The sequence below is a fragment of the Trachypithecus francoisi genome, unplaced genomic scaffold, assembly GCF_009764315.1.
Source record: "Trachypithecus francoisi isolate TF-2019V2 unplaced genomic scaffold, Tfra_2.0 Lachesis_group1, whole genome shotgun sequence".
Classification (NCBI taxonomy): Eukaryota; Metazoa; Chordata; class Mammalia; order Primates; family Cercopithecidae; genus Trachypithecus; species Trachypithecus francoisi.
This window is the reverse complement of record NW_022681454.1, coordinates 39,113,012-39,139,679: the sequence shown is the minus strand read 5'-3', so window position 1 is coordinate 39,139,679 and position 26,668 is coordinate 39,113,012. Positions and strand designations below refer to the sequence as shown.

The window sequence follows — 26,668 nt, the reverse complement described above, 5'->3', positions numbered from 1 at the left end:
CTAGAACACTGGACAGCAAATGTTAATTGGAAGAGTCAGGTGAAGTCACATGCTTTAAATTAAGGACAAATTGCTGACCTTTGCCTCTTAGATGTTTACACCCCAGACAACTGCTCACACTGGAGATAGTTCTAAAAAAGTATGAGTAAAATGTCTTCCATTCTGATGAAAATTATTTTCTAAAAACTTTGATTTTTGATGTATACTGAGTTAGGATGCTGAAATTTCTTTAACTCTTAGGTTGCCATCAGAGTATGGGGTAGTTTAGGGGAGTAGGGTAAAGTAATGCAAAAGGAAAGAAAGGAGGATGTGAGTGGAAATAATTACATAGGGAGGAAATGGTGTAACAGTGCTAAGGAGTGGCAGTGCAGATTTTTGTGCAGACAAAACCCAGACAACTCAATGTCACCAGTAGCTCGATGTCCTGAATTACATTTTGTTTTCTTTCTCTTCTCAGTTTTAAGCATTTTTGGTCTGAAAACAGGTTGAAAACCACCACTTGCTTTAACCAGATTATTAATTTACAGTTTGGTTATTTCCATGGCGCACATGAACTATCACTCTGTCTTTCTCTGTGTGTGTTTAAACAATCACTACTTTTTATTTTTATTTTTAAAATGTTTCCATCTATGAGCTCACTTAGAACAGTCACAATTGTTTGACTGAAGAATCACTGTGTAATTTCAAATAAGTGAAACTGATGTGAAACTCATTTACTCCAGAAGCAATAAAGTAGTTGTCAGCCTCAGACTTGATTCTCTGTAATTATAAGAAAGACGGTGGTTTTCTTTATTGTTCTTCTCCTCTTTAGCATCTGACACAGATGTCTCAGTTTCATAGCTGAGACACCCATTCTGTAAGCAGTATCTTTTAAACTTAGATTTAATTAGGATGGATTTGTAACTAGGAGATTTACAAAAGAGGATATATATAAAGCCAGAGAAGTCTTTAATCTTTTTTTAAATTTATTTTTATTTATTTATTTATTTATTTTTGAGACAAAGTCTCATTCTGTCACCTAGGCTGGAGTGCAGTGGTGTAATCTCACCACACTGCAACTTCTGCCTCCCAGGTTCAAGCGATTCTTGTGCTCCAGTCTTCTGAGTAGTTGGATTATAGGCATGCGCCACCATGCCTAGCTAATTTTCAGATTTTTAGTAGAAATGGGTTTTCACCATGTTGACCAGGCTGGTCTTGAACTGGCCTCAAGTGATTATTTCGCATCGACCTCCCAAAGTGGCTGGGATTACAGGCATGAGCTACCTTGCCTGACCTTTTAAAAAAATTATTTAACATGCTATGTACCTCAATTATCTGCTTTGTTTATTGGCTTAGCCACAAAGTTATTTGTGTGTGTGTGTGTTTCACACTTATTTGGGATTTTTGACATTGTAAGAGTGTAACAATTATTGTCAGGATCTAGGAAATAATTGCTAACTTTCCTTAAACTTTACAAAGTACTTTTGTAGGCATTTCTCTCATGCAATAAAGAGAGGTAGGCTATAGGGATAAAAAGTGATAAAAACTGGTGATTACAACCATCAAGGATAGGAAGAGGGAAAATGATACAGGTGGTTCTTAAACCCAGTTCTTTGGAATTCAGATCCTACGTTCTCATTATTTTTTCTTCCTTATACCCTTTTCTGTAAGCAGAGATTATGATAAACAGAGTGTTTCAGTAATATGAAGGGATGATAGTTCAGAAATGAGATGAGGGGAAGATTTTTACTGAGCCAGAATTGTGGTAGATGCATAATTAATCCACATAAAGGGTCAGTATTAGTCCCACTTTACTGAGGAGAAAACAGATAACACACAGTAGCTTGCCCAAAATCACACAGGTAGAAAACACTAGAGCACAGATTTGAATTAAGGCTTCCGATTCTAAGGTCTGTTCCCTTTCCTCTATACCGCAATTTCTTAAACTAAATTTTAGAGAGGTGGGGAAGACTATGCAAAGGTTAGGAAAAGTGATTGATTTTAATTGTAATTAAATACAATTACATTGTAAATGTTTTAGTATGATTAATTTGAATTCTGTGGTTTAACACGGGGGTGATTAAAGAGGATATTGTAATAAGCATCAAAGGTTTTTTTTCTTCAGAATGTTGAACAATCATATAAAGGAAAACAATTAGGAGGTTTTTAGTTGCCAGGAATGGTTAGGGTTGTGAGAGTTATTCTTCTTTCAGACTGGAGTATACGTTCCACCGACAAGGATCATATTCTCCAACTTTGTCTTCTCCCCAGTTGTTCCTGGGATGATGGGATGTGGATGTGGATGTGTATGTGCATGCATGATCAATAATAAGTAACTGCTACGTGCCTCTTTAGTAACTCTGCTGTCATTAGCAAAAATATCACTTGCTTATTTTGGTCTATTTTTGGCCTGATTCTGAGAATTTATATTACTTTTCATTAGACCAATTATTCTTTTGTTGTTGTTGTTGTTTTTTTTTTTTTTTTGAGACGGACTCTCGCTATGTCTCCCAGGCAGGCTGGAGTGCAGTGGTGTGACCTGGGCTCACTGCAACCTCTGCCTCCTGGGTTCAAGCAATTCTGCTCCCTCAGACTCCCAAGTAGCTGGAATTACAGGCGCCTGCCATCATGCCCAGCTAATTTTTTGTGTTTTTAGTAGAGATGGGGTTTCACCGTGTTGGCCAGGCTGGTCTCAAACTCCTGACCTCAAGTGACCCACTTGCCTTGGCCTCCCAAAGTGGAGGGATTACAGGCGTGAGCCGCTGTGCCTGGCTGACAAATTATTCTTAACTCAGGTAAAGTTATCAGTTAACTTGTGCACATGAAAAGAAAGCTACTGTATTCATGGAACTATCTTGATAGGGAGAAATTACTCAGGGTAACCCAGTGTGTATATAAAGCTGTCCCATCTTACAATTGAAATTATAATTTTATGCAGTTAATGTTTATTCATGAATCTCCTGTTTTTTTTTTTCTTTTAGGACATTCGGAAATTCTTTGGAGTAATACCAAGTGGAAAGAAACTTGTAACTGAAACAGTAAAGAAGAATGAGAAAACAAAGTCTGATGAAGAAACTTTAAAAGCAAAGAAAGGAATAAAGGAAATCAAGGTTAGTTTTCTGGATATAATTTTGCATTGTATGAAATGTAAAATAAGCTCAGTTCTTATACTTTTTTTTTTTTTTTTGAGACGGAGTCTTGCTCTGTTGCCCGGGCTGGAGTGCAGTGACACGATCTCGGCTCATTGCAAGCTCTGCCTCTCAGGTTCACGCCATTCTCCTGCCTCAGCCTCCTGAGTAGCTGGGACTATAGACACCCGCCACCACGCCTGGCTAATTTTTTGCATATTTAGTAGAGATGGGGTTTCACCGTGTTAGCTACAATGGTAGGATCTCCTGGCCTTGCGATCCTCCCCCCTCGGCCTCCCAAAGTGTTGGGAATACAGGCGTGAGCCACTGTGCCCAGCCTCAGTTCTTATACTTGATATCTTGGGAAGCTTGATAACAACTCAGAGGAAGTAGGTTTCAACTCAGAGGAAGAAGAAGAGTAATAAGGCTGTTCGTTTGTTCTTTCTCTCTCTCTCTCTCCTTTTCTCTTTTCTTTTTTCTTTTCTCATTCCTTTTTTCTTTTCCTCTTCTCTTCTCTTTTCTCTTCTTTCGACAGGATCTTGCCCTGTTTCCCAGGCTGGAGTGCAGTATCATGATCACAGCCCACTGCAGCCTTGAACTCCTGGCCTCAAATGATCCTCCTGGCTTTACCTTCCATGTAGCCAGAACTACAGGTGCTTGCCATTGTGCTTGGCTAATTAAAAAAAATTATTTTTTGATAGAGATGGGGTCTCAATTATGTTAGACAGGCTGGTCTTGAACTCCTGGCCTCAAGTGATCCTCCTGCCCTTGTCTCCCAAGGTGTTGTGATTACAGGTGTGAGCCACCATGCCTGGCCACTAATTCTAATTAATGTAACTTACTACATTCATAGCTTCATGTTTTCCTGATGTAGAGATATAACCCTTTTTAGTTGTTAACACTTTGCATTTTAAGACCAAAGTTTGCTCACAGAGACATGAACTCCTATGCTCAGGTGGATGGTATGAGATTTCTGGTGATGGAAGGCTTTGGAGGAAAGCTTTATTCTTTCCCCTGTTCTCTATGGGCCTGAGAGAAACTAAGATATAATGTCAACATGGAAAATAGGCCATGGCTGCAGTAGCATATTTGAATTAATATTATTTTACTTTATGTAAAGTGTAACCATTTTGCAACTCTGCAAGTCCATCTGCCACCATCACTCCATTCTTTACGCCCTAGTTGTCATATATATTACACCTACATATGTTAATACTGCACAATTCAATGTAATTTTGCTTTAAAAAGATGTGCATTTTTTAAAAAAAATTAAGGCAAAAATTGCTCTTTTTATTTTACACACGTATTTGCTATTTCTGATGCTGTTCATTTCTCACTGAAGATCTGAGTTTTCATCTAACGTCATTTTCTTTCAATTTGAAGAATTTTCTTTAGCATTTTTTTGTAGTGTAGGTCTGTTGGTGATAAACCTCTGCTAAGTTTTTGTTAATCTGAAAATGCCTGTATTTTGCCTTCATTCTTGAAGGTTATTTTTGCTGGATATGGAATTTTGGGTTGACCGTTTTTTTAAAAATTTAAGCCTTTTAAAGATGTTCCACTGTTTTTTGGCTTCCAGTTTGTCTGATGAGATGCCTCCAGTCATTCATATTGTTTTCTCATGTGTGTTGTTTTTCTCATGGTTCATTAAAGAATTTTTTAATTTTTGGTTTTCAGCAGTTTGACTATGGCATACCTGAGTGTGGTTTTCTTGTGTTTATCCTGTTTTGGGTTTCTGAGCTTCTTTAATCTGTAAATTTATATCTTTTATCAAAATTGGGAACTTTTTGCTATAATTTCTTTAAATATTTTTTCTGTCTCATTCTCTCTCCTCTTCTTGAACTATAATTACATAAACATTAAAAGTTTTGATATTATCTCAGGGATCATTGAGCCTTGTTCATTTTTATCAGTCTTTTTTTCAGATTGAGTACTCTCTTTTTCTGTCTTTAAGTTCATTGATTCTTCTTTTCTCACCAATTTGCTGTTAAGGCTATCTAGTGAATTTTTATTTTATATATTGTATTTTTCAATTCTAGAATTTTCATTTGTTTCTTTTTCGTAACTTTAATTTCTCTCCTTTAGGTCCTTGAGTGTAATTATAATAGCTGCTTTATTTTTTATTTTTTATTTTGAGACGGAGTTTTGCTCTTGTTGCCCAGGTTGGAGTGCAATGGCATGATCTTGGCTCACCGCAACCTCTGCCTCCTGGGTTCAAGCAATTCTCCTACCTCAGCCTCCCTAGTAGCTGGGATTTCAGGCATGCGCCCCCATGCCCGACTAATTTTGTATTTTTAGGAGAGTTGAGGTTTCTCCATATTGGCCAGGCTGGTCTCAAACTCCCGACCTCAGGTGATCTACCTGCCCCGGCCTCCCAAAGTGCTGGAATTATAGGCATGAGCCACTGCGCCCGGCCTAGTAGTGCACTGCTTGAAAATTCTTGTCTGCTAATGCTGACATCTGGGTTATATCAAGATTGGTCTTCATTAAGTGCCTTTTGTCCTGATTCTTTGGGTCATGTGTTAGTTCAGGTCACCATAACAAAATACTGTAAAGTAGATGGTACTGGCTGATTAGGTGTCTGGTGAGGGCCTTTTTCCTGGTTGGTACATGGCTCCCTTCTTGCTGTGTCCTCACATAGTCTCTTCTTAGTGCATTTGGGTGAAGAGAGAGATTGAGCACTCTGGTGGAGAAAGAGAGAGAGAGAGAAATTGAATGAGCACTCTGGTGTCTGTTCTTACAGAATGCGAATCCTGTCAGATCAGAGCCCCACCCTTATGACCTTATTTATCCTTAATTACTTGTTTAGAGATTCCACCTCCAAATATAGCCACCCTGAAGGTTATGGCTTCAACATGTGAATTTTGGGGACACAGACATTCGGGACATAACATTCCATCCATGGCCACTCAAAATTTATGTCCTTCTTGCATGCAAAATACATTCATTCCATCATAGCAGCCCCCAAAGTCTTATTTCAGCATCAAGTCTGAAGTTCACAGTCTCATATAAATATCATCCTAATCAGATATGGGTGATACTTGAGGTATGAATCATCCTGAGGCAAAATTTCTCTCTAGTTGTGAACCTGTGAAACCAGATGAGGAATGTGCTTCTAAAATATGATAGTAGAACAGACATATAGGGTAGACATTACCGTTCCAAAGAGGAAAAATCAGAAGGCAGGGAGGGGCGATGGATCCCAAACAAGTCCAAAACCTAGCACGGCAAATTCCATCAGAACTTAAGCCTTGAAAATAATACTCTTTGGCTTGATGCCCTGCCCTCTAGACCCACTGGGTTAGTGGCTCTACCCCCACAACCATAGGCAGCTGTCCTGCTTCTGCAGCTCTGCTGGGCCATCCTGCCCACAAGGCTTTGGGTGGTGGCTGTCTCATCTGTTGAAACCAAGCTCCATCTTTTTTTTTTTTTTTTTTGAGACGGCGTCTCACTGTGTCGCCCAGGCTGGAGTGCAGTGGCGCGATCTCGGCTCACTGCAAGCTCCGCCTCCCGGGTTCACGCCATTCTCCCGCCTCAGCCTCCGAGTAGCTGGGACTACAGGCGCCCACCACCGCGCCCGGCTAGTTTTTTGTATTTTTAGTAGAGACGGGGTTTCACCGTGTTAGCCAGGAGGGTCTCGATCTCCTGACCTCGTGATCCGCCCGCCTCGGCCTCCCAAAGTGCTGGGATTACAGGCTTGAGCCACCGCGCCCGGCCCAAGCTCCATCTTTTGAAGAGGCAGTTCTGATGGTTGGTCTCTGAATTGCTTTTGGGGCCATTCTTCCCTTTTCTTGAAAAATAGCCCTGTTGTCCTGTCACTGGAATCTCAGAAGCCTGACAGCCTTCTTTCATTTTTGTCCTTTCTCCATGCTCTTCAATTCAAACTGACAGTGTTTTTGCTTGTATAATCCCATAATCTCTTTATCCAGTGATACTCCAGCTACATCCTTGCTATTCTCTTTAGAACATGCTTTTTCTTTTCTTTTCTTTTTTTTTTTTTTTTTAAACAATCTTGCTCTGTTGCCCAGACTGGAGTGCAGTGGCGCGATCTCAGCTCACTGCAACCTCCGTCTCCCAGATTGAAGTTAATCTCCTGCCTCACCCTGGTGAGTAGCTGGGACTGTAGTCGCGTGCCACTGTCCAGCTAATTTTTTGTATTTTTGCTAGAGTTGGGGTTTCACCATATTGGCCAGGCTGGTCTCAAACTCCTGACCTCAAGTGATCTGCCTGCCTCGACCTCCCAAAGTGCAGAGATTACAGGTGTGAGCTACCACGTCCGGCCTAGAACATGCTTTATCATTTTTTGAAATATGGACAGGCTGAGAATTTTACAAACCTTCAAGCTCTGGTCCCTTTTTGCTGAACAGTTTCTTCTGTAGTTCATCTCTTCCCTTTTGCATTTGACTACAAGCAGTCAGAAGGACTCAGGCCACATCTTCAAGATTTTGCTTTGAGATCTCCTCAGCTAAATATGTGGTTTCATCGTTCACAAGTTCCATCTTTTACAAAGCACTAGGACCCAACTTGGCCAAGTTCTGTGCCACTTTATAGTAAGAATTGCCTTTCTTCCAATTTCCAATAATCTCTTTCTCATTTCCATGTAAAACCTCACCAGGTTGGCCTTTAACATTCATATTTATACCAACATTCTGTTCATGATGATATATGCTCTGAGATGAAAGAGGCTTCTTCTCTAGCTCTTCTCTTTTCTTCATCAGCTCTCATTGTTATTACATCTAAAGTTCATATTTCTATCAGCAGTCCCTTCATGGCTGTCTAGGCTTTTTCTACATGCTAGAAAACGTCTAGCCTCTACCCAATTCCAAAGTCACTTCTGTATTTTAGGTTTTTTTTTTTTTTTTTTACAGTAGTACCCCATTTCTTGGTACCAAAATCTGTATTATACAGTCAGAGTTCTGTAGAGAAACAGAAGCAGTAGGATGCATGTGTGTCTACATAGAGAGATTTATTACCAAGAATTGGTACCTTGATGTTTTAATTGGGAGTCCAAAGGCAGGAAGAAAGTATCCCAGAGATGTCCCAGCTCTAAGGCAGTCGGGCAGGAGGAATTCCCTCTCATTCAGGAGAGGGTTAGCCTTTGTTCTTTTCAGACTTTCAGCTGATTGGATGAGACTGAATGCCATCAGGGAGGGCAATATGCTTTACTTAGTCTATTGATTTAAATATTAAGCTCATTCAAAAACATCCTTGCAGAAACACCCAATATGATGTTTGACCAAATATGTGGACATCTTGTGGTTCAGTCAGGTTCACACATAAAATTAACCTCGACAGGTCACATTTCCTTTTTATTTGTATGTTCTAGTTATTTTGGATTATCTTGGACATTGTGAATGATACAGTGTAGGAACTTTGGATCCTGTTACATTCCTTCAAAGAGTGTTGATTCTTTTGGTTTATCAGGCATTGATCTTGGCTGCACTCAAGTTCTAAACTCTTGCCTACCCTGTAATGGGCAGCAGCTGAAATCTTTATTCAATTCTTTTAACCTTAGCTAAGCACTAGGAGTTGTTCCACGTATGTATAATTCAGGAGATAGCCAGAGATTTGGGTAAAGTTTACAGGCAGAATTTGGGATTTCTTTCTGTGGCTTTCTCCTTTCCTTGATACCTTCTTCTATTACTTTTGAGTTGTAGTTGATTCTGACTCTGTCCTTGATCCAGTGGTATATGTAAATTATAATTGCTCATTTGATCCATTTTATTGCAAGCTAGTTGATTGTTCTTATGTTTTTGAAGTTTTATTGTAATGGATAGGAATAGTTTCTATTTCTACCTTATAATTGATTATAATCAGTTTTTTCACTGTCTGACTTCTTGATGCTTTCTGAGAAAATTTGAATATGTTAGAAATGTGATGTTTAACTACAAAATATAAATAATACCTTTTGCATTGGTTTTATTTAGTGTTTTTTTTTTTTGAGGTGGAGTTTCACTCTTGTTGCACAGACTGGTGTGCAATGGTGCAATCTTGGCTCACTGCAACTTCTGCCCCCCAGGTTCAAGCGATTCTCCTTCTTCAGCCTCCCGAGTAGCTGGGATTACAGGCATGCACCACCACACCTGTCTAATTTTGTATTTTTAGTTGAGACAGAGTTTCTCCATGTTGGTCAGGCTGGTCTTGAACTCCTGACCTCAGGTGGTCCGCCTGCCTTGGCCTCCCAAAGTGTTGGGATTACAGGCATGAGCCACTGTGCATGGCCGGTTTTATTTAGTTTCCTAAGGGGCATTGGCAGTGGTAGGCCACTAGATTAGCATTTATTCCTGTTTCTGCCTTTTCATTTTCAGAAAGCACTTGGCTTGTAATATCTGATATCCTTTTATTCTTTGCTGTATACATAGGTTAGTGTTGAAAGTGGAGCTGAATAATATTATAGTGTTTTCTGTAATTCTTTTTTTCCCATTGTGGTACAGTTACTGTCTGGCCTAGTTTTAGCCAATAAGGGTATATTACTGACAGTTTAGGCTGGAGAATTCTTTGTTGTGGAGGACTGTCCTATGCTTTGTAGGATGTTTAGTAGCATCCCTGATCTACTTGTTAGATGACAGTAAACCTCCCTACCCCTATTTATGACAAGTAAAAATGTTTCTAGACATTGAAAAATGTCTTCTAGTGGGGGGCGGGGGTGCAAAATTCCTCCTGGTTAAAACGACTGAGCCCAAATCTAACGAGAAAAAAAGGATAGTTATATAGGCTTATTTATGTTCTGATTATACTGTGATGTTTATAGGTAAGTAGCTCCCGTAAAGAGGATGACTTCAAACAAAAGCAACCAAGCAAGAAAAAGAGGATCATCTATGATTCAGGTAATGTTTCTTCTGAGGAGCTTTAAAGTTTTAAAGTTATTGTATATCCCTTAGCACAGTGATGGGTGTGGTGGCTCACGCCTGTAATCCCAGCACTTTGGGAGGCCAAGGCAGGCAGATGACTTGAGGTCTGGAGTTTGAGACCAGCCTGGCCAACATGGTGAAACCCCATCTCTATTAGAAATACAAAAATTAGCTGGGTGTGGTGGCATGCGCCTGCAATCCCAGCTACTCGGGAGGCTGAGGTATGAGAATTGATTGAACCCCGGAGGCAGAAGTGGCAGTGAGTCAAGATCGCCACTGTACTCCAGTCAGGCTGACAAGAGTGAGACTTTGTCGCAAAAAAAAAAAAAAAAGTAAACTATGATCTGAGACACATAGCTCTCTGAGGTGTTAATAAGTGCTGTGAGAAGGGTGCTGTATGCTCAAGTGAAATTTCAAATAAGTTTATTATAGAACTTATCAGAACCAAAATCTGTTTGTATTAAAGATTCCTTCAGAAAGTGATAGAGTATGCAGCATTTGTCAAACTTAATTTGGATATATGTGTTTTTATTTAATTTAATTGATTTATTTAGAGACAGTCTTGCCCTGTTGCCCAAGTTGGAATGCAGTGGTGTGATCCTGGGTCACTGCAACCTCTGCCTCCCAGGTTCAAGTGATTCTTGCGCTTCGGACACTGCAGTAGCTGGAACTACAGGCGTGCAGCACCATGTCTAGCTAATTTTTGTAATTTTGGTGGAGATGGGGTTTTACCACGTATCCCAGGCTGGTCTCGAACTCCTGGCCTCAAGCAATTCACCTTCCTCGGCCTTTCAAAGTGTTGAGATTGCAGGCACGAGCCTCTGCATCTGGCCCTGTTATTTTTAAAAATACTTGTATTAATTTCTTTTCCAGTTGAGGTTGTTGGAAGTTAAATTTGAAAAATAGTGCCTTAGAATACTGTTTTTTTTTTTTTTTTTTTTGAGGCGGAGTCTCGCTCTGTGGCCCGGACTGGAGTGCAGTGGCCAGATCTCAGCTCACTGCAAGCTCCGCCTCCCGGGTTCACGCCATTCTCCTGCCTCAGCCTCCCAAGTAGCTGGGACTACAGGCGCCCGCCACCTCGCCTGGCTAGTTTTTTTTTTGTATTTTTAGTAGAGACGGGGTTTCACCGTGTTAGCCAGGATGGTCTCGATCTCCTGACCTCGTGATCCGCCCGTCTCGGCCTCCCAAAGTGCTGGGATTACAGGCTTGAGCCACCGCGCCCGGCCAGAATACTGTTTTTAAAGCAAAAATCTAAAATTTAATTTTTGTGCCTTATTGAAAGATCTGGCTTTTTTGGGTTGCATTTAAAAAGGAATAAACACAATTTAAAGGCTTTTCTTTGAATGTAATTTTAAAATAGGGAACATATTTTTTTGCATGCCTTTTATGATGCACAAAATGATGGTAAGATGATGATAGAATTCAGAAAGTGTCAGTTTTTGCTTTTGTGGAGAAGATCTGTCTCTTCTGTTTTATTTTTATTTTTTTTTGAGACAGAGTTTTGGTCTCTCACCAAGGCTGGAGTGCAGTGGCACGACCTCTGCTCACTACAACCTCTGCCTCCTGGGTTCAAGCGATTCTCCTGCCTCAGCCTCCCAAGTAGCTGGGATTACAGGTGCCCACCACCATGCCTGGCTAATTTTTGTAGCTTTTAGTAGAAGAGGGATTTCACTATGTTGGCCAGGCTGGTCTTGAACTCCTGACCTCAGGTGATTTTGCCTGCCTTGGCCTTCCAAAGTGTTGGGATTACAGGCGTGAGCCACTGTACCCGGCCTTCTGGTGTGAATTCTTAAAATAAAAAATGTGCCTAAAGAAGCATTTATGGATTGTCAAGATTTTCACAGTACTATCAAAGGTTCTGAATTCTGAAAGTACTTAAGTGTTTACTGTGTGCCTTTTATTGCTCTGTATTGTAAAGAATTTGAAAGAAGTACGTGTTCCTCTTCCCCAGGAGTTTTGTTTGTTGGGAAACTGGAAATGTGTTTGATATAGTTTACTACAGTGTGACAGGATTTATAAATGCATGGTGCAAGGGAAGAGGAAGGACACTAAAGTTTATGAAACATCTATTTTGTACCAGGCACTATGCCAGGTACTCACACTTTTTTCCTGACTTTTATTTAAGTGCCCTGGGAGATTAGGCTGTGGTAAACAGAATAATGGCCCCAAAAGATATCCACAGCCTAATTCCTAGAACCTGTGACTATATTAGGTTATATGGGAAGGGGAAGTAAAAGTTACAGATGGTGTTAAGATGGCTAATCAGATGACCTTAAAAGTAGGGAGATTAGGTCAGGCGTGGTGGCTCTTGCCTGTAGTCCCAGCACTTTTGGAGGCTGAGGCAGGTGGATCACTTGAGGTCAGTCAGGAGTTCCAGACCAGCCTGGCCAACATAGTAAAACCCCGTCTCTACTAAAAATACAAAAATTAACCGGGTGTGGTGGCACGCGCCTGTAGTCCCAGCTACTGAGGAGTCTGAGGCAGGAGAATTGCTTGAACCCAGAAGGCAGAGGTTGCAGTGAGCTGAGATCACTCCACTGCACTCCAGCTTGGGCAACAGGGTGAGACTCCGTCTCAAAAAGGAAAAATAAAATAGGGACATTATGCTGGATTATCTGGGTGGGCTCAGTGTAGTCACAAGGAATAGGGAGGCAGAAAAAGGGTTTAGAGAGTGAGATTAACTGTGGAGGAAGGTTAGAGGATCCAGGAGATGGCAACATGAGGACTTTCGCTTGATGCTGCTTGATGCTTTGAAGATGGAGGAAGGGTCCTTGAGCCAGGAAATGCTGGCATCCGCTAGAGATTGGAAAAGGGCAAATAAAATTCTTTCTTAGAGTGTCTAGAAAGGAACATAGCCCTGCTGGTACCTTGACTGGGCCAATGAGACCCATATTCACCGTCTATCTAACCTCCAAAACTGGAAGATAATAAATTTAGTGGCTTAGTTGTTTTAAGCCACTAAGTTTGTGGTCATTTATTATAGCTGGAATAGGAAACTAATACATAGTCTTAACACTGAGTAAAAGTAACCTGTGAGAATTCACAGAAGACATGTGCCTTGAAAAAGACCTTGAGGAATTGGTTCACCATGACTACTTTAAAAATGCACTGTATTATAATAGTTCTTTTCCAAGTTTCATTTTATTTTTCTCTCACATACAGATTCAGAGTCAGAGGAGACATTGCAGGTAAAAAATGCCAAAAAGCAACCAGAAAAATCGCCAGTATCTTCTAAACCTGGTAAAATTTCACGGCAGGATCCTGTTACATACATTTCAGAAACAGGTAAGGTTGCATTGTGTGTTATGTTCTTGAGTTTTTTGTTGGTGTCTAAATGTACCTCCTTCACTTTGAATAGAATTTCTACTGCCTTTTTGCTTTGTTGAGTTATATTTATCAGGGAAGGCTGGGATCATCTTTGGCATTTCCTGTGGATTAAGGACCAATTACAGGGAAATTGGCTCTTGGAATTTTTTTTAAGTGCTTGTACTGAATCGTATATTAAAATAGTATTGGGTTGTTTTAGAACTACTTTTTTAATGTAAGCTTTTTATCTGGCAGGCCAAAGTCAGTAATCTAAGTGTACAGTGATTACTCACGTTTTGTGATTTATTATTTAGCACTGATATTGAATTCCTTGTATTCTCTGGTGACACTGAAAATTAAAGTATTGGGTTTTTTAAAGAAGATTGTTTTGTACTTAAATTTAGTTCTGTTAGATCTGTTTTAAGAGTAATCAAAGTGCAAAGGACATTTATAAATAATTATGTGCTAATCTGAAATATTTTGTTGTGTAAATAATTGTTTCATGAATACTGTTCTTTTATGTAAGGATCCCAGAGTTATATTGTCATCCTAGAAGAAAAGCTCAGATAAGTTAGTGGTGAAGTCATTTCGATTGTAACGTTGTTAACCCTTGGAGGAGACCATAACCGAAATAATACGGGATGATGTACATGAAAGGGCCAGACCCAGTGCCTGACACATTGAGTAGGCAGTCCAAAGGAAAAAATAAAAAGGAAAACCAAGTCCATAGGTGAACTTTGTAAGTTATGTGAAACATTTGTTGATGAAATTGTTCAAAATATTACAGACAAAATGTAAGTGATGTGAACATATTTTTTTGAGAAATTTTTCCTAAACTGAGATGTTTCTTTGTTATAGGCAGGTGACTGACTCTTAACCTTTTCGTGCTGTTGCTAAATATCTGCTCAGGCACATTGTGTAAACGAACCCTTAAATTGAGAGGCTCTCCTCTTAGCTCTGGCTACCTTTGTGAAGTTTTGAACAGGTGGGAGGGGAGAGTAAGAACAGTATGGTGATAGGTTTATTATGTAACTGAAGGTGGTGTGATCAGGCTTTCCAGTGACACCCTGAAAAACGTCAAAGTTAGTGTGCAGCCAGCCATGGCCTTCAACTGTGGATCAAGGCTGTTGTTATCTGGTGATTTTAAGTAAATAAAAAGGTCAGACAATTTAAGTTCTGATCACAGTTTCTTTCACTTTGGACTGTTTATTTCAGACAAGCAATTTTTTTCTTTCTGTATCCAGTCATCCATTAAGATGAGCAATATTTGAATGTTACTATCTGAAGAGATGTCCAGCTTTTTATCTGAAAACTTTTTATGAACATTAGGCAGTGTTCGTGTCATTTGCTGGTAGCATATACATGTGAAAGTAAACATTGTCCTCTTGTTTTAGCTAAAAATCTTGGGGTATGATGTACCTATCTAAGGTGGTGTTCAGTATTATGCATTCTATTTTTTTCTTAGAATTGAGATGTAGGGAAGAAGCTTGCTTTATTATTGCCTGCTTTATCTTTTCATACTTTATTGTTTGAAATGATAGGTGAATGGGAAGAAGATAAGCCTTTTCCTTCATACAAGAGAATGAGACTATTAAAAAAAGTCCATAATAAGATTGGCATAATAAAATCACAAATACAAGAGTTTCATAAAAGAGAAGTGCAGCTTTTTCAAATTAATATTCTACTGGAAAATCCTTGACCTTAAAGTAATACTTTCGTTACTCTTTAGGCTAAAACCATACTTTTCAATATTGGGTCATAAATATTTTTGTTTTATATTAGCAGTATAAGGTTAAATAAAATGTGTGTGTGTGTGTAATAGAATTGGGCATTACCTCGTTCCATAAAATAGAATGAGTATTCCCAATATTTGTGTAATAGTTTAAAAGTAAAAATTCTAATCTAAAACTGTATTGTTTATCTGGAGATTGGAGCTTCTTGTGGAAAAGTATCATATGACATGATTCAGTTCTAAAAAACCTGTTAATTCCAAAAGATAGGATTTTTTTCATTATTGCATACTTTATCTTTTCTTATCTTCTGTTTTCTGATTTTAAAAACAACCTTTGGTTCTATTGGCATTTTTCTTGTGGCATAGCATGTATACTGTTTAAGAGCATGGCCTTGGTTAAATCTTTACTTAACTTTCCTTGTGTTTTAGTTTACTTCTATGTAAAATGGAGACATCACTAGTACTTGCATCAGCAGCCTTTTGTGATAGTCAAATGAGATAATGCTTGAAAAGCATTTAAAATAGGGTCTGACTTAGGATCTAAAATAGTAAATGCTCAATAAGTATTAACTGTTATTCTTATGTTTTGACTCTCTTATAAGCCTACATCTGCCTTTAAAGACATTTTGTATTTGTTTACTTACTTAGGGCTTTCTATTGATTTTGTAATTGAGCTTTAGAAATTTGGAAATGATATTTGGCCCACTTATGTTATGGATTTGTGTGGTCCAGTATGGGAACTACTAGTTATTTGTGGCTGTGGAGCACTTGAAATGTGCTTAGTCTGAATTGAGAATGCTGTGAATGTGAAATACACACAGATTTCACACAGCAAAGGAAACACTCAACAAAATGAAATGACAGCCTATAGATTGGGACAAAATTTGCAAATCATATATCTGATAAGGGGTTGATATGTAAAATGTGTGAATAATTCATACAATTCAATAGAAAAACAGTCAAACTTAAAAATGGGTAAAGGACCTGAAGAGACATTCTCCAAAGAATGCATAAAAGTGGCCAACAGGTATATGAAAAAGTGTTTAATATCAGTAATCCTTAGGGAAATGCAAATCAAAACCAGTGTGCAGTAACACCTCACTCGTTAGGATGGTTATCATTAAAGAGTAAAGGGATAACAAATATTATTCAGGGTGTGCAGAAAAGGGAACCTGTACACCATTGGTGGTAATGTAGATTGGTGCAGCCATTATGGAAAACAGCATGGAGGAGCCCAATGAAATTAAAAATAAAACCGCCATATGACCCAGCAATCTCTCTTCTGGGCATATACCTAAAGGAAATGAAATCACCACCTCAGAAAGTTATCTGCACTCCCATATTCATTGCAGCATTGTGCACAATAGCCAAGATATGGAAACAACCTAAGTGTCAGACGGTGGATGGATGAAGGAATTGTGGTATATGTAATAATGGAATATTATTTGGCTTAAAAAAAGAAGGAGGTTCTGTCATTTGCTACAGCATGTATGAGCCCGGCGGACATTATGTTAAGTGAAATGTCAGGCACAGAAAGAAGAATATTGCGTGATCTCACTTACAATGCGAACTCTTAAAAAAGGCCGGGCGCGGTGGCTCAAGCCTGTAATCCCAGCACTTTGGGAGGCCGAGACGGGCGGATCACGAGGTCAGGAGATCGAGACCATCCTGGCTAACATGGTGAAACCCCGTCTCTACTAAAAATACAAAAAACTAGCCGGGCGAGGTAGCGGGCGCCTGTAGTCCCAGCTACTTGGGAGGCTGAGGCAGGAGAATGGCGTGAACCCGGGAGGCGGAGCTTGCAGTGAGCCGAGATTGCGCCACTGCACTCCAGCCTGGGCGACACAGCGAGACTCCGCCTCAAAAAAAAAAAAAAAAAAAAAAAAAAAAGTCAATAGAGAATGCAACAGTAGTTGCGGGCGGTTGAGAAGGACATGGGGAGATATTGATTAGAGGTTACAAAGTAGCAGATACATGGGATGAACAAGTCCAGAGATCTAATGTATAATATGAGGACTATAGTTAATAAGGTTGTACTGTATTTGGGATTCCTGCTAAATTAGTACATTTTAGTTGCTCTTGCCACAAAAATAAAATGAGTAACTATGTGAGATGATGGATATGTTAATTTGCTTCACTATAGTATTTATTTTATTATCTATATATCCCCTAACATCATGTTGTATACTTTAGATATATACAATAAAATTTATTTTAAAAACACAGATTTCAAAGACTTCCTACACAAAAAAGGTAAACTACCTTATTAATTTTTTGTTATTGATCCCATTTTGAAATGCTAATAATTTGGATCTATTGGGTTAGATAAAATATATGGTTAAAATTAATTTCACTTCTTTCTACTTTTAAAAATGTGGCTATGAGAAAATTTGAAATTTTATATGTGGCTTGCATTTTATTTCTGTTGCAGAGTGCTTTATAAGCAATGAAAAACAGATTTAGGAAAAATGTAGGTTTCAAGTATTTTTGCTTATATTATTATACAGCTAGCTTTTTAGATTATTGTTATACAGATTTTTAGGCTTTCCATTTTGCTCAATGAGAAATATTTTTCATCATCACTTTGATTAGCTCTGTCTTCTACTAGGATTTATTGATTTTTAAAAACTAATTTAACCACATTAATTTCCCAAGTTACAGGAAAAGGAAAGAACTGCTTATAAATATCTTTATAGCCAACTATTGACTCTAGTAAAATGTTCTTCAAGGTTGGTAAAAACCCAAATACTTGTTGTACTGGGTAAATATATTTACTTTTAGCTGTTTAATGAAGTGAGAGACCTTGAGTCTTGTTTGGCAAAGATTGACCTTTTATTATGGTTTCATCAGGGCCTGCTGTTTGATCGAAAATGGTGGGGGTTTTTCCTGCCTTGAATTGTTTGACTGGTAATTTTAATTGTGCACATAATTCCGGAGGCAGTTAGTACTCCTGAATTTATAATTATTTGAGGAGTGTTAAATGGAAAAAAAATTGGTGATGTTGTGTTCTCTAGGTTACAGGTTACCATGTAATAACAGTGACTTATGACTTTGGAAAATAGTAGCAGAAAATATTCTTGGCGATGTGTGTAACATTCTCTTTGCTAACTTTTAGAGACATAGTTTTGTGCATGAGACAAATGGGTATAGATTCTGTATATGATAGAGAGCTTCTCTTAGATGTTTTCAGGGAAACCTAGAGTGATAAGGGTAGAAAATTTCCTTCAAGTGAGTATTATATTTTTTAGGTTATACTTGTTCAAAAATTAATACTGCTTTGTACACTAAAATTCTGTATAAAGGAAACTAAATTTAGAATTTTTGAAGATGAGGTATTTAAATTAATATTATTTTAAATTACCTAAGTAAATGTTTCACACACACACACACACACCACACACACACACATTTGAGTAGCATCTTACTGTAAAATTTCTACAGCTTGCTTTTTCTTTCTTTTTTTTTTTTTTTGAGACGGAGTCTCGCTCTGTCGCCCAGGCTGGAGTGCAGTGGCCGGATCTCAGCTCACTGCAAGCTCGGCCTCCCGGATTCACGCCATTCTCCTCCTGCCTCAGCCTCCCAAGTAGCTGGGACTACAGGCGCCCGCCACCTCGCCCGGCTAGTTTTTTTTGTATTTTTTAGTAGAGACGGGGGTTTCGCCGTGTTAGCCAGGATGGTCTCGATCTCCTGACCTTGTGATCCGCCCATCTCGGCCTCCCAAAGTGCTGGGATTACAGGCTTGAGCCACCGCGCCCGGCCTTACAGCTTGCTTTTTCTTTTCTTTTCTTTTCTTTTTTTTTTTTTTTTTGAGATGGAGTTTTGCTCTCGTTATGATCTTGGCTTACCGCAACCTCTGCCTCCCGGGTTCAAGCGCATCTCCTGCCTCAACCTCCTGAGTAGCTGAGATTACAGGCATGCACCACCATGCCTGGCTAATATTGTATTTTTAGTAGAGACGAGCTTTCTCCATGTTGGTCAGGCTGGTCTCGAACTCCCGACCTCAGGTGATCCACCTGCCTCACCCTCCCAAAGTGCTGGGATTACAGGCGTGAGCCACTGCGCCTGGTCTACAGCTTGCTTTTTCATAACTTAATGCCTAACCCTCCCTTCTCCCTTCCCTCCCAGTAGAAGAATTGAGTAGATCTTTGGATGTCTCTCGTACACTTAATTTTTTAATGTCATCTAGTTTTATATCTTCTACAAATTTGATATATTTATCTTTGTGTTTCTTCCAGAATCATTATTAAAATTGTTTGGCATTAAGGGACAAAATTTTTTTCAAAATTTGCTTTGAATCATAGCTGTTTAGTTTCTTATGTATAGCTAATTACTTATGAATCTTAGTAATGACTATTATTTTGTATTTCTCTATCTTACCATAAATCAGTGTTTCTCAACCAAGGCTGATATTGCCTTCTGAGGGACCTTTGGCAATATCTGGAGACAGTTTTGGTTGTCACAACTGGGGGATGCTACGGCATGTAATTGGCAGAGGCCAGGTATGCCACTAAGCATCCCACAATGCACAGGACAGAGAGTTACTTGGCTTAAAATGTCAATAACGTGGAGGTTAGAAACCCTGCCTCTTATCAGAAGAGAATTTGGTAGGTACTTTAAGTCCAGATACCGTTTATAGTGTTCATTTCACCTACTAGTCTGATAACTCACAGAGGAAATAAAGGCTTAGGCCTTAGTTTATGCTCAGTGAGACCTTGTCTGCTTCAGTTGAGTGCCATATGTTGCTCCTGACCTGTTCATGATGTTACTGCATAGCATTGTCACTAAATCTGTAATCTTCTGTAGTTCTGTGGTTGCGGATCTGCCTTTCTTTTCTTTTTTTTTTTTTTGACAATTAGGACTTCATTTATTTAATCTTCAGGGATTTCTATTTTATGTGATGATTCAAAGGTCACTGATAGTGCTTTAGCAATTTTATCTGCAAATGCACATATTTATGAGAGCTAGATGCTTTCTTATAATCTTTTTTGCTAATTTGTTCTTCAAACTCTTCTATTAGTGTATATTACGAGACCTGAAAAAAATCAAGTGGCATATGGAGAGGAAGGAGATTTGAAAAGGGCACAGTAAATAATGAGACATTAAAATATTGAGGTCCTGAAGCATCTTTGAAAATGAACAGACTGTTCTGGTGACACATACTTTGCTGTCAGGCACTTGTAAAATTATGAGGGACATAGGACTGTATTCCAGAAGGCCAAGGAAGTAGAATTATGTTATGAAATATCATTAAGTACTAATAATATACAACACAATATATAATAATAAAATAATATACAAAGTGACTTATACTTGGCTTTGATAGTAAGACCAGCACTGTTCTCTCCTCTTGTGTGGGGAAGATGTATGTGAATGGCAGTGGGGAAATTGCATTGCAGAATCACTCCCTTAGCTCTGTGGCCAGGCAGGTTTCCTTCTATTGCCCGTTTTATGCCTTAGAATTGTAAGAAGCTTTGGGTAATTTATCTGTGGCAACTACCCAGGCCTTTCCCCCACTTTTTCTTATTCAGGCATTCCAGTGGACTCGGTACCCATGTGGTGGATAACATCACATTGCAAGCCAGTACTTTTTTCTCTTATTTATTATTGCTCAGCTACCTCACTAGACCCCATGAATTATAAAATAAGGTTTATTTTTAAAATGTAACTGGCTCTATTTGATTCTAAGAGGATTCATTTGTAGTGAATCATGAGATCTCTGGTTTCTTGATTGAAGATGAGCAGTCTTAGAAGTTTTATTTTATGCCGATAAGTATAGAATGTCTGAAATACCATATAAATGGGCAAAAGTGGTATGTTTAGTTTCTCTTCCATCCACTTAATTTAACCAATATTTATTGAAGGCTTGGCTCATACATGAACCTTTTTCTGTCTCTAAAACCAAAATGATGGTTTAGATTTTTGACTCATGGAAATATTGAAAAGAAGCTTTATAGAAAAAGACTTTGAACAGTTTGATTCGTTTTTTAGTTTTTGACTTGTTGCTAAATAAGTTATTTTTAGTCCCTGTAACTGGATCTCTTCATTAATTTGCTTTTTGTGTATTCTAGACGAAAGAAAAGAAAATCACATAATTAGAATTCAGAGATCTGTTTGGAAAGGCCAGATTCTCAGCAGTATGAATTCCAGAATTAGATTTTTTTCCTTCTTGCCTTATAAATAGATTTTTATATGGACCCCCACATTTTTTATTTCTCTTTTGTTATTCTTCTAAATAAATGAATGTATCTAACTCAGAATGTCAGAGCAATCTTCTCTCCCACGCAGTTCCTCTGCTGTGTGTAGGATAATATGATAATGCTAGTTTGCTTGGTTGTTGGTACCGCATTTGAGGTTATGTTGCCATAAATACAAATAAATGGTGTTTTTACAAGAAGACAGATATCCTAGAGGGAAAATCTAAGTGTTCAATTGTTCGTGATTTTCAACCAGTTCTCCTCAATTTGACTTAGATCTGTTTATCATTATTGTAAGTTTCTGGGGAGAAGAGAACATGGTTTGCCTTTGGCTTCTGATGAGGCAGAATCCAATTTAAGCTTATTAGAAAACAAGAACAAATGTTAAAAAAGAATAACTACAACTTTATTTGGAATGTTTCATCTCTACACACTGTGTAGGATTGTAAAATATTTATTTTACATGAGGATCCTCACAGCAACACCTGTTAAGTCACTGTGGGAAGCAGCTAGTTGTACCCTTGGCCTGTTTTGTCTTCTTTCCATAATATATTGGTGTAGCCTTTAAAATGTTAAAGGCAAAGGAACTTTAAGACAACTAGTTCAGAAGTCATAGTAGAGAAACAGTAGGACTGCTTGTTTTTCAAGTTTTCTGGTTTCATCAAGGCAAGATGACAGTGTTTTCAGATATACCTGTGGCTTATAGGATACCATATTTATTTATAAAATAAATATGTAATCCTTTATATTTGTGAGAAATATCTCAATGCTTAGGATCATGAATTTGCTTTTTTTTTTTTTTTTAAAAAAAAGTTATTCTCATAACTGTAAGGAGTATGGGGAAATGGACAGATCAGGGGGTACTAAATAGGTATTAAAGCAAGGGAGCCAGTCCTTGAGAATTACCCTCCCTTTGTCTTTTCATAACTGTGTTTTACTAGAGTTACTCGTACCTTCTGAGGGGCTTAGAGAGCTATTTATTTTGTAGTTAACAGAGAAAAGGAGCCTTATTTGCAATTTTTGTTTATCCCAATGAAAACATACTTAAAAGTATCTTGTAGAACACACCCATATTTTTTCTTTGGAGATCCATGTATAATTAAATTTTTTCAGAAATTATAAAAATGTTTATAAACTTATGCCTGTGTTTAGCTATAGCACATTTTTTTGATCTATAGCTTAAAGACATTGTTCAATTCAAATTCATGTATTCAGAGAATGGCTCTGTTACCCTCCACTATTGTACAGAGATCCCTGGTAGAGGAGGCTTATGACAAGAACCTCCCTTTTTAGGGGTGATGTTTATACCTATAACATTAGGGTGCACATAAAAGAACAGAGTCATGCATTTTGTTTTTTTGACAGCTTAATTTTGCTATTTTCATGAAATTTTTTTTTTTTTTTGAGTCTTGAAATTTGGGCTTAATTTTTCATGGCTTCATGAGTCCATTGTATAGTTAGACCATAATTTATATAAATATTTCCCGATTTCAAGCATTTCAGTTGCTTACACTTTTCATGCTCCTAATAGTGTGATGACTAGACTAAATTTATATGTAAATATTTGTCATCACCTCTGATTATCTCCAAGAGTTACTATGCTAAAGGAGATGAACTTCTTTAAGGTTCTGGGTGTGTTCTACCAAATTACTTTCTAGAAAAGTCACACTAATTTACACTTTTATAATTAGTGTTTTTATTAGTACAAACTCATATTTTCATCAATATTGTGTATAATATAAAAAAATCTATATGGCTACCCATAGAGTCATAAAATTGTAGAGGGGAAAATCTTAAGAGTTTGTTTGGTCCAACAGTTTACAGAAGACCACAGTGAAACCCTGATGATTAATTAAAATAAAAATAGTAAGTCAAACTTAGGTTAGAATTTCAGTTTTCTAGACTTCTGGTTCAGTATTGTTTTTCCCAGAGAATACTACTTTTATTTAATGAATGGCTGTAACATGGCTAGGTGCTACACTGGGCACTTAGCCTTTAAAATTTTGTCTTATTTTATTTTATTTTAGTTTAGTTTAGTTTATTTGTAGAGATGAGGTCTCGCTCTTTTCCCCAGGCTGGTCTTGAACTCCTGGGCTCAAGTGATCCTTCTGTCTTGGTTTCTCAAAGTGCTGGGATTATAGGCATGGGCTACCATGTCCTGCCCTTTAAGAAAAATTTAATCTTCCCAGTAACCTAAATGTTGAGTGGCTTGAAACTGTTGTACTATTTGTAGAGAAGGGGATGTAAGGAAGAAATAAGGGCAGTCTTCAGATGCTGAATGTGGAAAAAGTAGATAAACTTTTTCTCCCTGTTCAGCGGATAGGTTAAGGAAAGAGGTGGAATTCTCAGGGAAGTATTTTGACTTAATATAAGGAAAAACTTTCTTAAGGAGTATAGTATTTTGCTATTCACTAAAGAAAGAAGGTGAATTAACATTGCTAGATTTTGAAAGTATTTAAGTCTAGTCTATTTTTTTTGTTAGAAATGTGGAAAATGGGGTTTATGTATTGAATAAGGAGGTAGGACTAGTTGACTAAAGATAATTTATTTTACAGTTCTTGGCATGTAGTTTAATGCTCAATAAAAACTTATTAATAGTAAATTAAAAGGTACTATGAAGTCTGTGAAGCCAGCAACAGAATAGCAGAGATGCTGATAAATAATGAACAGAAGTAAGCAAAGAAGAGTGGAGAGGAGGTAGAAACTAAAGCACTGACTCTGAAAGCTAAGGGGTCAGAGAGTTCTAGGATGTAGTCAATTTGTTGTAAAACATTAGATGGAGAAAAGGGTGTATTAGTCCGTTTTCATGCTGCTAATGAAGACATACCCGAGACTGGGCAATTTATGAAAGAAAGGTTTATTGGACTTATAGTTCCACGTGGCTGGGGACCTCACAATCATGGTGGAAGGGGAAAGACACGCCTCAAGTGTCAGCAGACAAGACATCAGATCTCATGAGACTTATTCACTATCACGAGAACAGCACAGGAAAGACCCGTCCCCATGATTCATTCACCTTTCTCAGGATCCCTCCTATAACATGTGGGAATTCAGGATGAGATTTGGGTTAGGGACACAGCCAAACCATATCAAAGGCTGTGAAGAAAACATGAAAATTACCCATATTTCCCTAATCAGAGATAAACATTGTTAATGTTTTATTGATTCTTTTCAGATTTTAGAATGTGAATTTAAAAATTATGTATATATCTATAAACAGTGTCATTAAACATACTGTTACGTCATCTGCTTTTGCCACCTAATAAACATGAATATATTTCTCTGAGTAAATATGGATATTTGTTATAATTTTTATTGCTGTAGAGATTTTGTTACATGGTTGAATATACATATTAATAGATATTTAGGTTATTTGTTTTCCCATATTATAAACAATACTCACATCTCTCTGTTCATACTGCCATTATTATAGTTGAGGCCATCTTTGCCTACATGGTCACTTACTTTCTGTCTTCCCCTTTTCTTGCCCTACTGCAGTCTGCTCTCCATAGTAGTTGATCTCACCCCCTCAGCTATGGGGTTTTCTGTCATACTGCTTATAAGCATGGCTAGGTGTAGTGGAAATGGAGTGTTAGTATTTTTGGCATTTTTACGGTGGTGGGAGATTAGTAGAGCACCATCATTTCAGAGATAATTTAAGTTTGTTCTTTCTCCATTAAGGGACTCCTTCTTGCCCAGAAGTACAATTGTTGAACTTAAAGCAAATAAAGATTATAAAATTTGGCCGGGCGCGGTGGCTCAAGCCTGTAATCCCAGCACTTTGGGAGGCCGAGATGGGCGGATCACGAGGTCAGGAGATTGAGATCATCCTGGCTAACACGGTGAAACCCCATCTCTACTAAAAACACAAAAACTAGCCGGGCGAGGTGGCGGGCGCCTGTAGTCCCAGCTACTCGGGAGGCTGAGGCAGGAGAATGGCGTAAACCCGGGAGGCGGAGCTTGCAGTGAGCTGAGATCTGGCCACTGCACTCCAGTCCGGGCGACAGAGCGAGACTCCGCCTCAAAAAAAAAAAAAAAAAAAAAGATTATAAAATTTAATAAGACAAGAAATTTGGTATATTTAGGTGTAACTGGCCAGCTGTCAAGTATAAAAACTTTGAGTTTCTGTAATACCATGATCATTGTGTTATTATTTTAGAGAAAAGGAAAGAACTTTGAGATTATATTCTCAATGGTTAGTTACTAGGACTATTATGGGCGATCCACACGGCTGTTATAAATGGAGTGGTGATGTTACCTAGCCTTTTGCAAAGCCTTTTTCCTGTCTGACAAAGAGGCAGAGAAGAACCTGTAGTTAGGTAGGGAGAACAGATATTTGAATGACTGAACCTAGTCTGTTGACTCTTTGTAATGTGTGGTTGAACTGAAATCTGTTAATTGTATCAGACCTTGGATGTGCTTTAGAAAGAGTTATGGATAAATTTTTAATTAAAACTTTATGGTAGATTGACTATAGTTGAAGACAAGTGAAACAAATATGTTTTAATTTAAGTCTTTCAGTTGCAAACACTTTAGTGTAAGCAAAATGGGGGAATTTATTCGGAGCCTGCTAACTTATCTCACTGAATGTAGAAATAAACATTTTGCACCTTGGTTTGTACATACTGGTTCAGCAAATCAAGGATAAAGTTGGCCACACCTTGCTCAATTGCTCACTCCTGGTCTAGTTGATTGTGGTCAAGAGTGTGGCGCCATCTGATGGAATATATCTGTGTTTTTGGAGGCCCTTTGGAGGGTGGGGTGAGCTGTAAATTATTAGAGAAAATGTGCTTGTAGTGAAGGGCACTGGCATCCTCAGAGATGTCTACTACATGCTTGTTTTAAATAGTGGGTTATTTTTTACATTTAGTAATCAGAAACCTGTAAGAGTTATGTGTTGCAAAATTTATAGTTTCATTTTAATATAAATATAGTAATAAGAAGGTAAGGCTAAATCCTTTTAATTTTTACGTATCATTAGATACTTTCATGTTTGAAATGGCAGCCACCTAAGGATAACACAGGGCCTGGGACATAAGGCCTTGAGCAAATGTTCATAGTTGAATGAGGGAGCAGTTGAGAGGACATAAGAGCCACTCATATGTGGCTTTGCATACCAAATTTATAAAGTGAACTGTTCCCCATCCCCACCATGACCTAGTCTTCATGGTTGTCTTTTATTTAAAAAAAAAAAATTTTTTTTTTTCTTCTTTTTTGAGAGGGAGTCTCACTCTCGCCCAGGCTGGAGTGCAGTGGTGCAATCTCAGTTCACTGTAACCTCTGCCTCCCAGTTCAAGTGATTCTCCTGCCTCAACTGCCCAAGTAGTGGGATTACAGGCACATTCTACCATGCTTGGCTAATTTTTGTGTTTTTAGTAGAGACAGGGTCTCACCATGTTGGCCAAGCTGGTCTTGAACTCCTGACCTCAAACGATCCGCCCATCTGGGACTCTCAGAATGCTGGGATTATAGGTGTGAGCC

At 38.3% G+C, this 26,668-nt stretch overlaps 1 protein-coding gene across 1 annotated transcript in view; it reads left to right on the top strand.

Annotated features, from left to right (window-relative positions):
• The window catches only part of RFC1 (replication factor C subunit 1), a 79,073-nt gene that overhangs the window by 12,535 nt on the left and 39,870 nt on the right, over window positions 1-26,668 (top strand). The window contains 3 exon segments of the mRNA XM_033214009.1: window positions 2,961-3,089; window positions 9,856-9,931; window positions 13,118-13,240. Of these exon segments, the coding sequence (XP_033069900.1) occupies window positions 2,961-3,089; window positions 9,856-9,931; window positions 13,118-13,240 (328 nt within the window).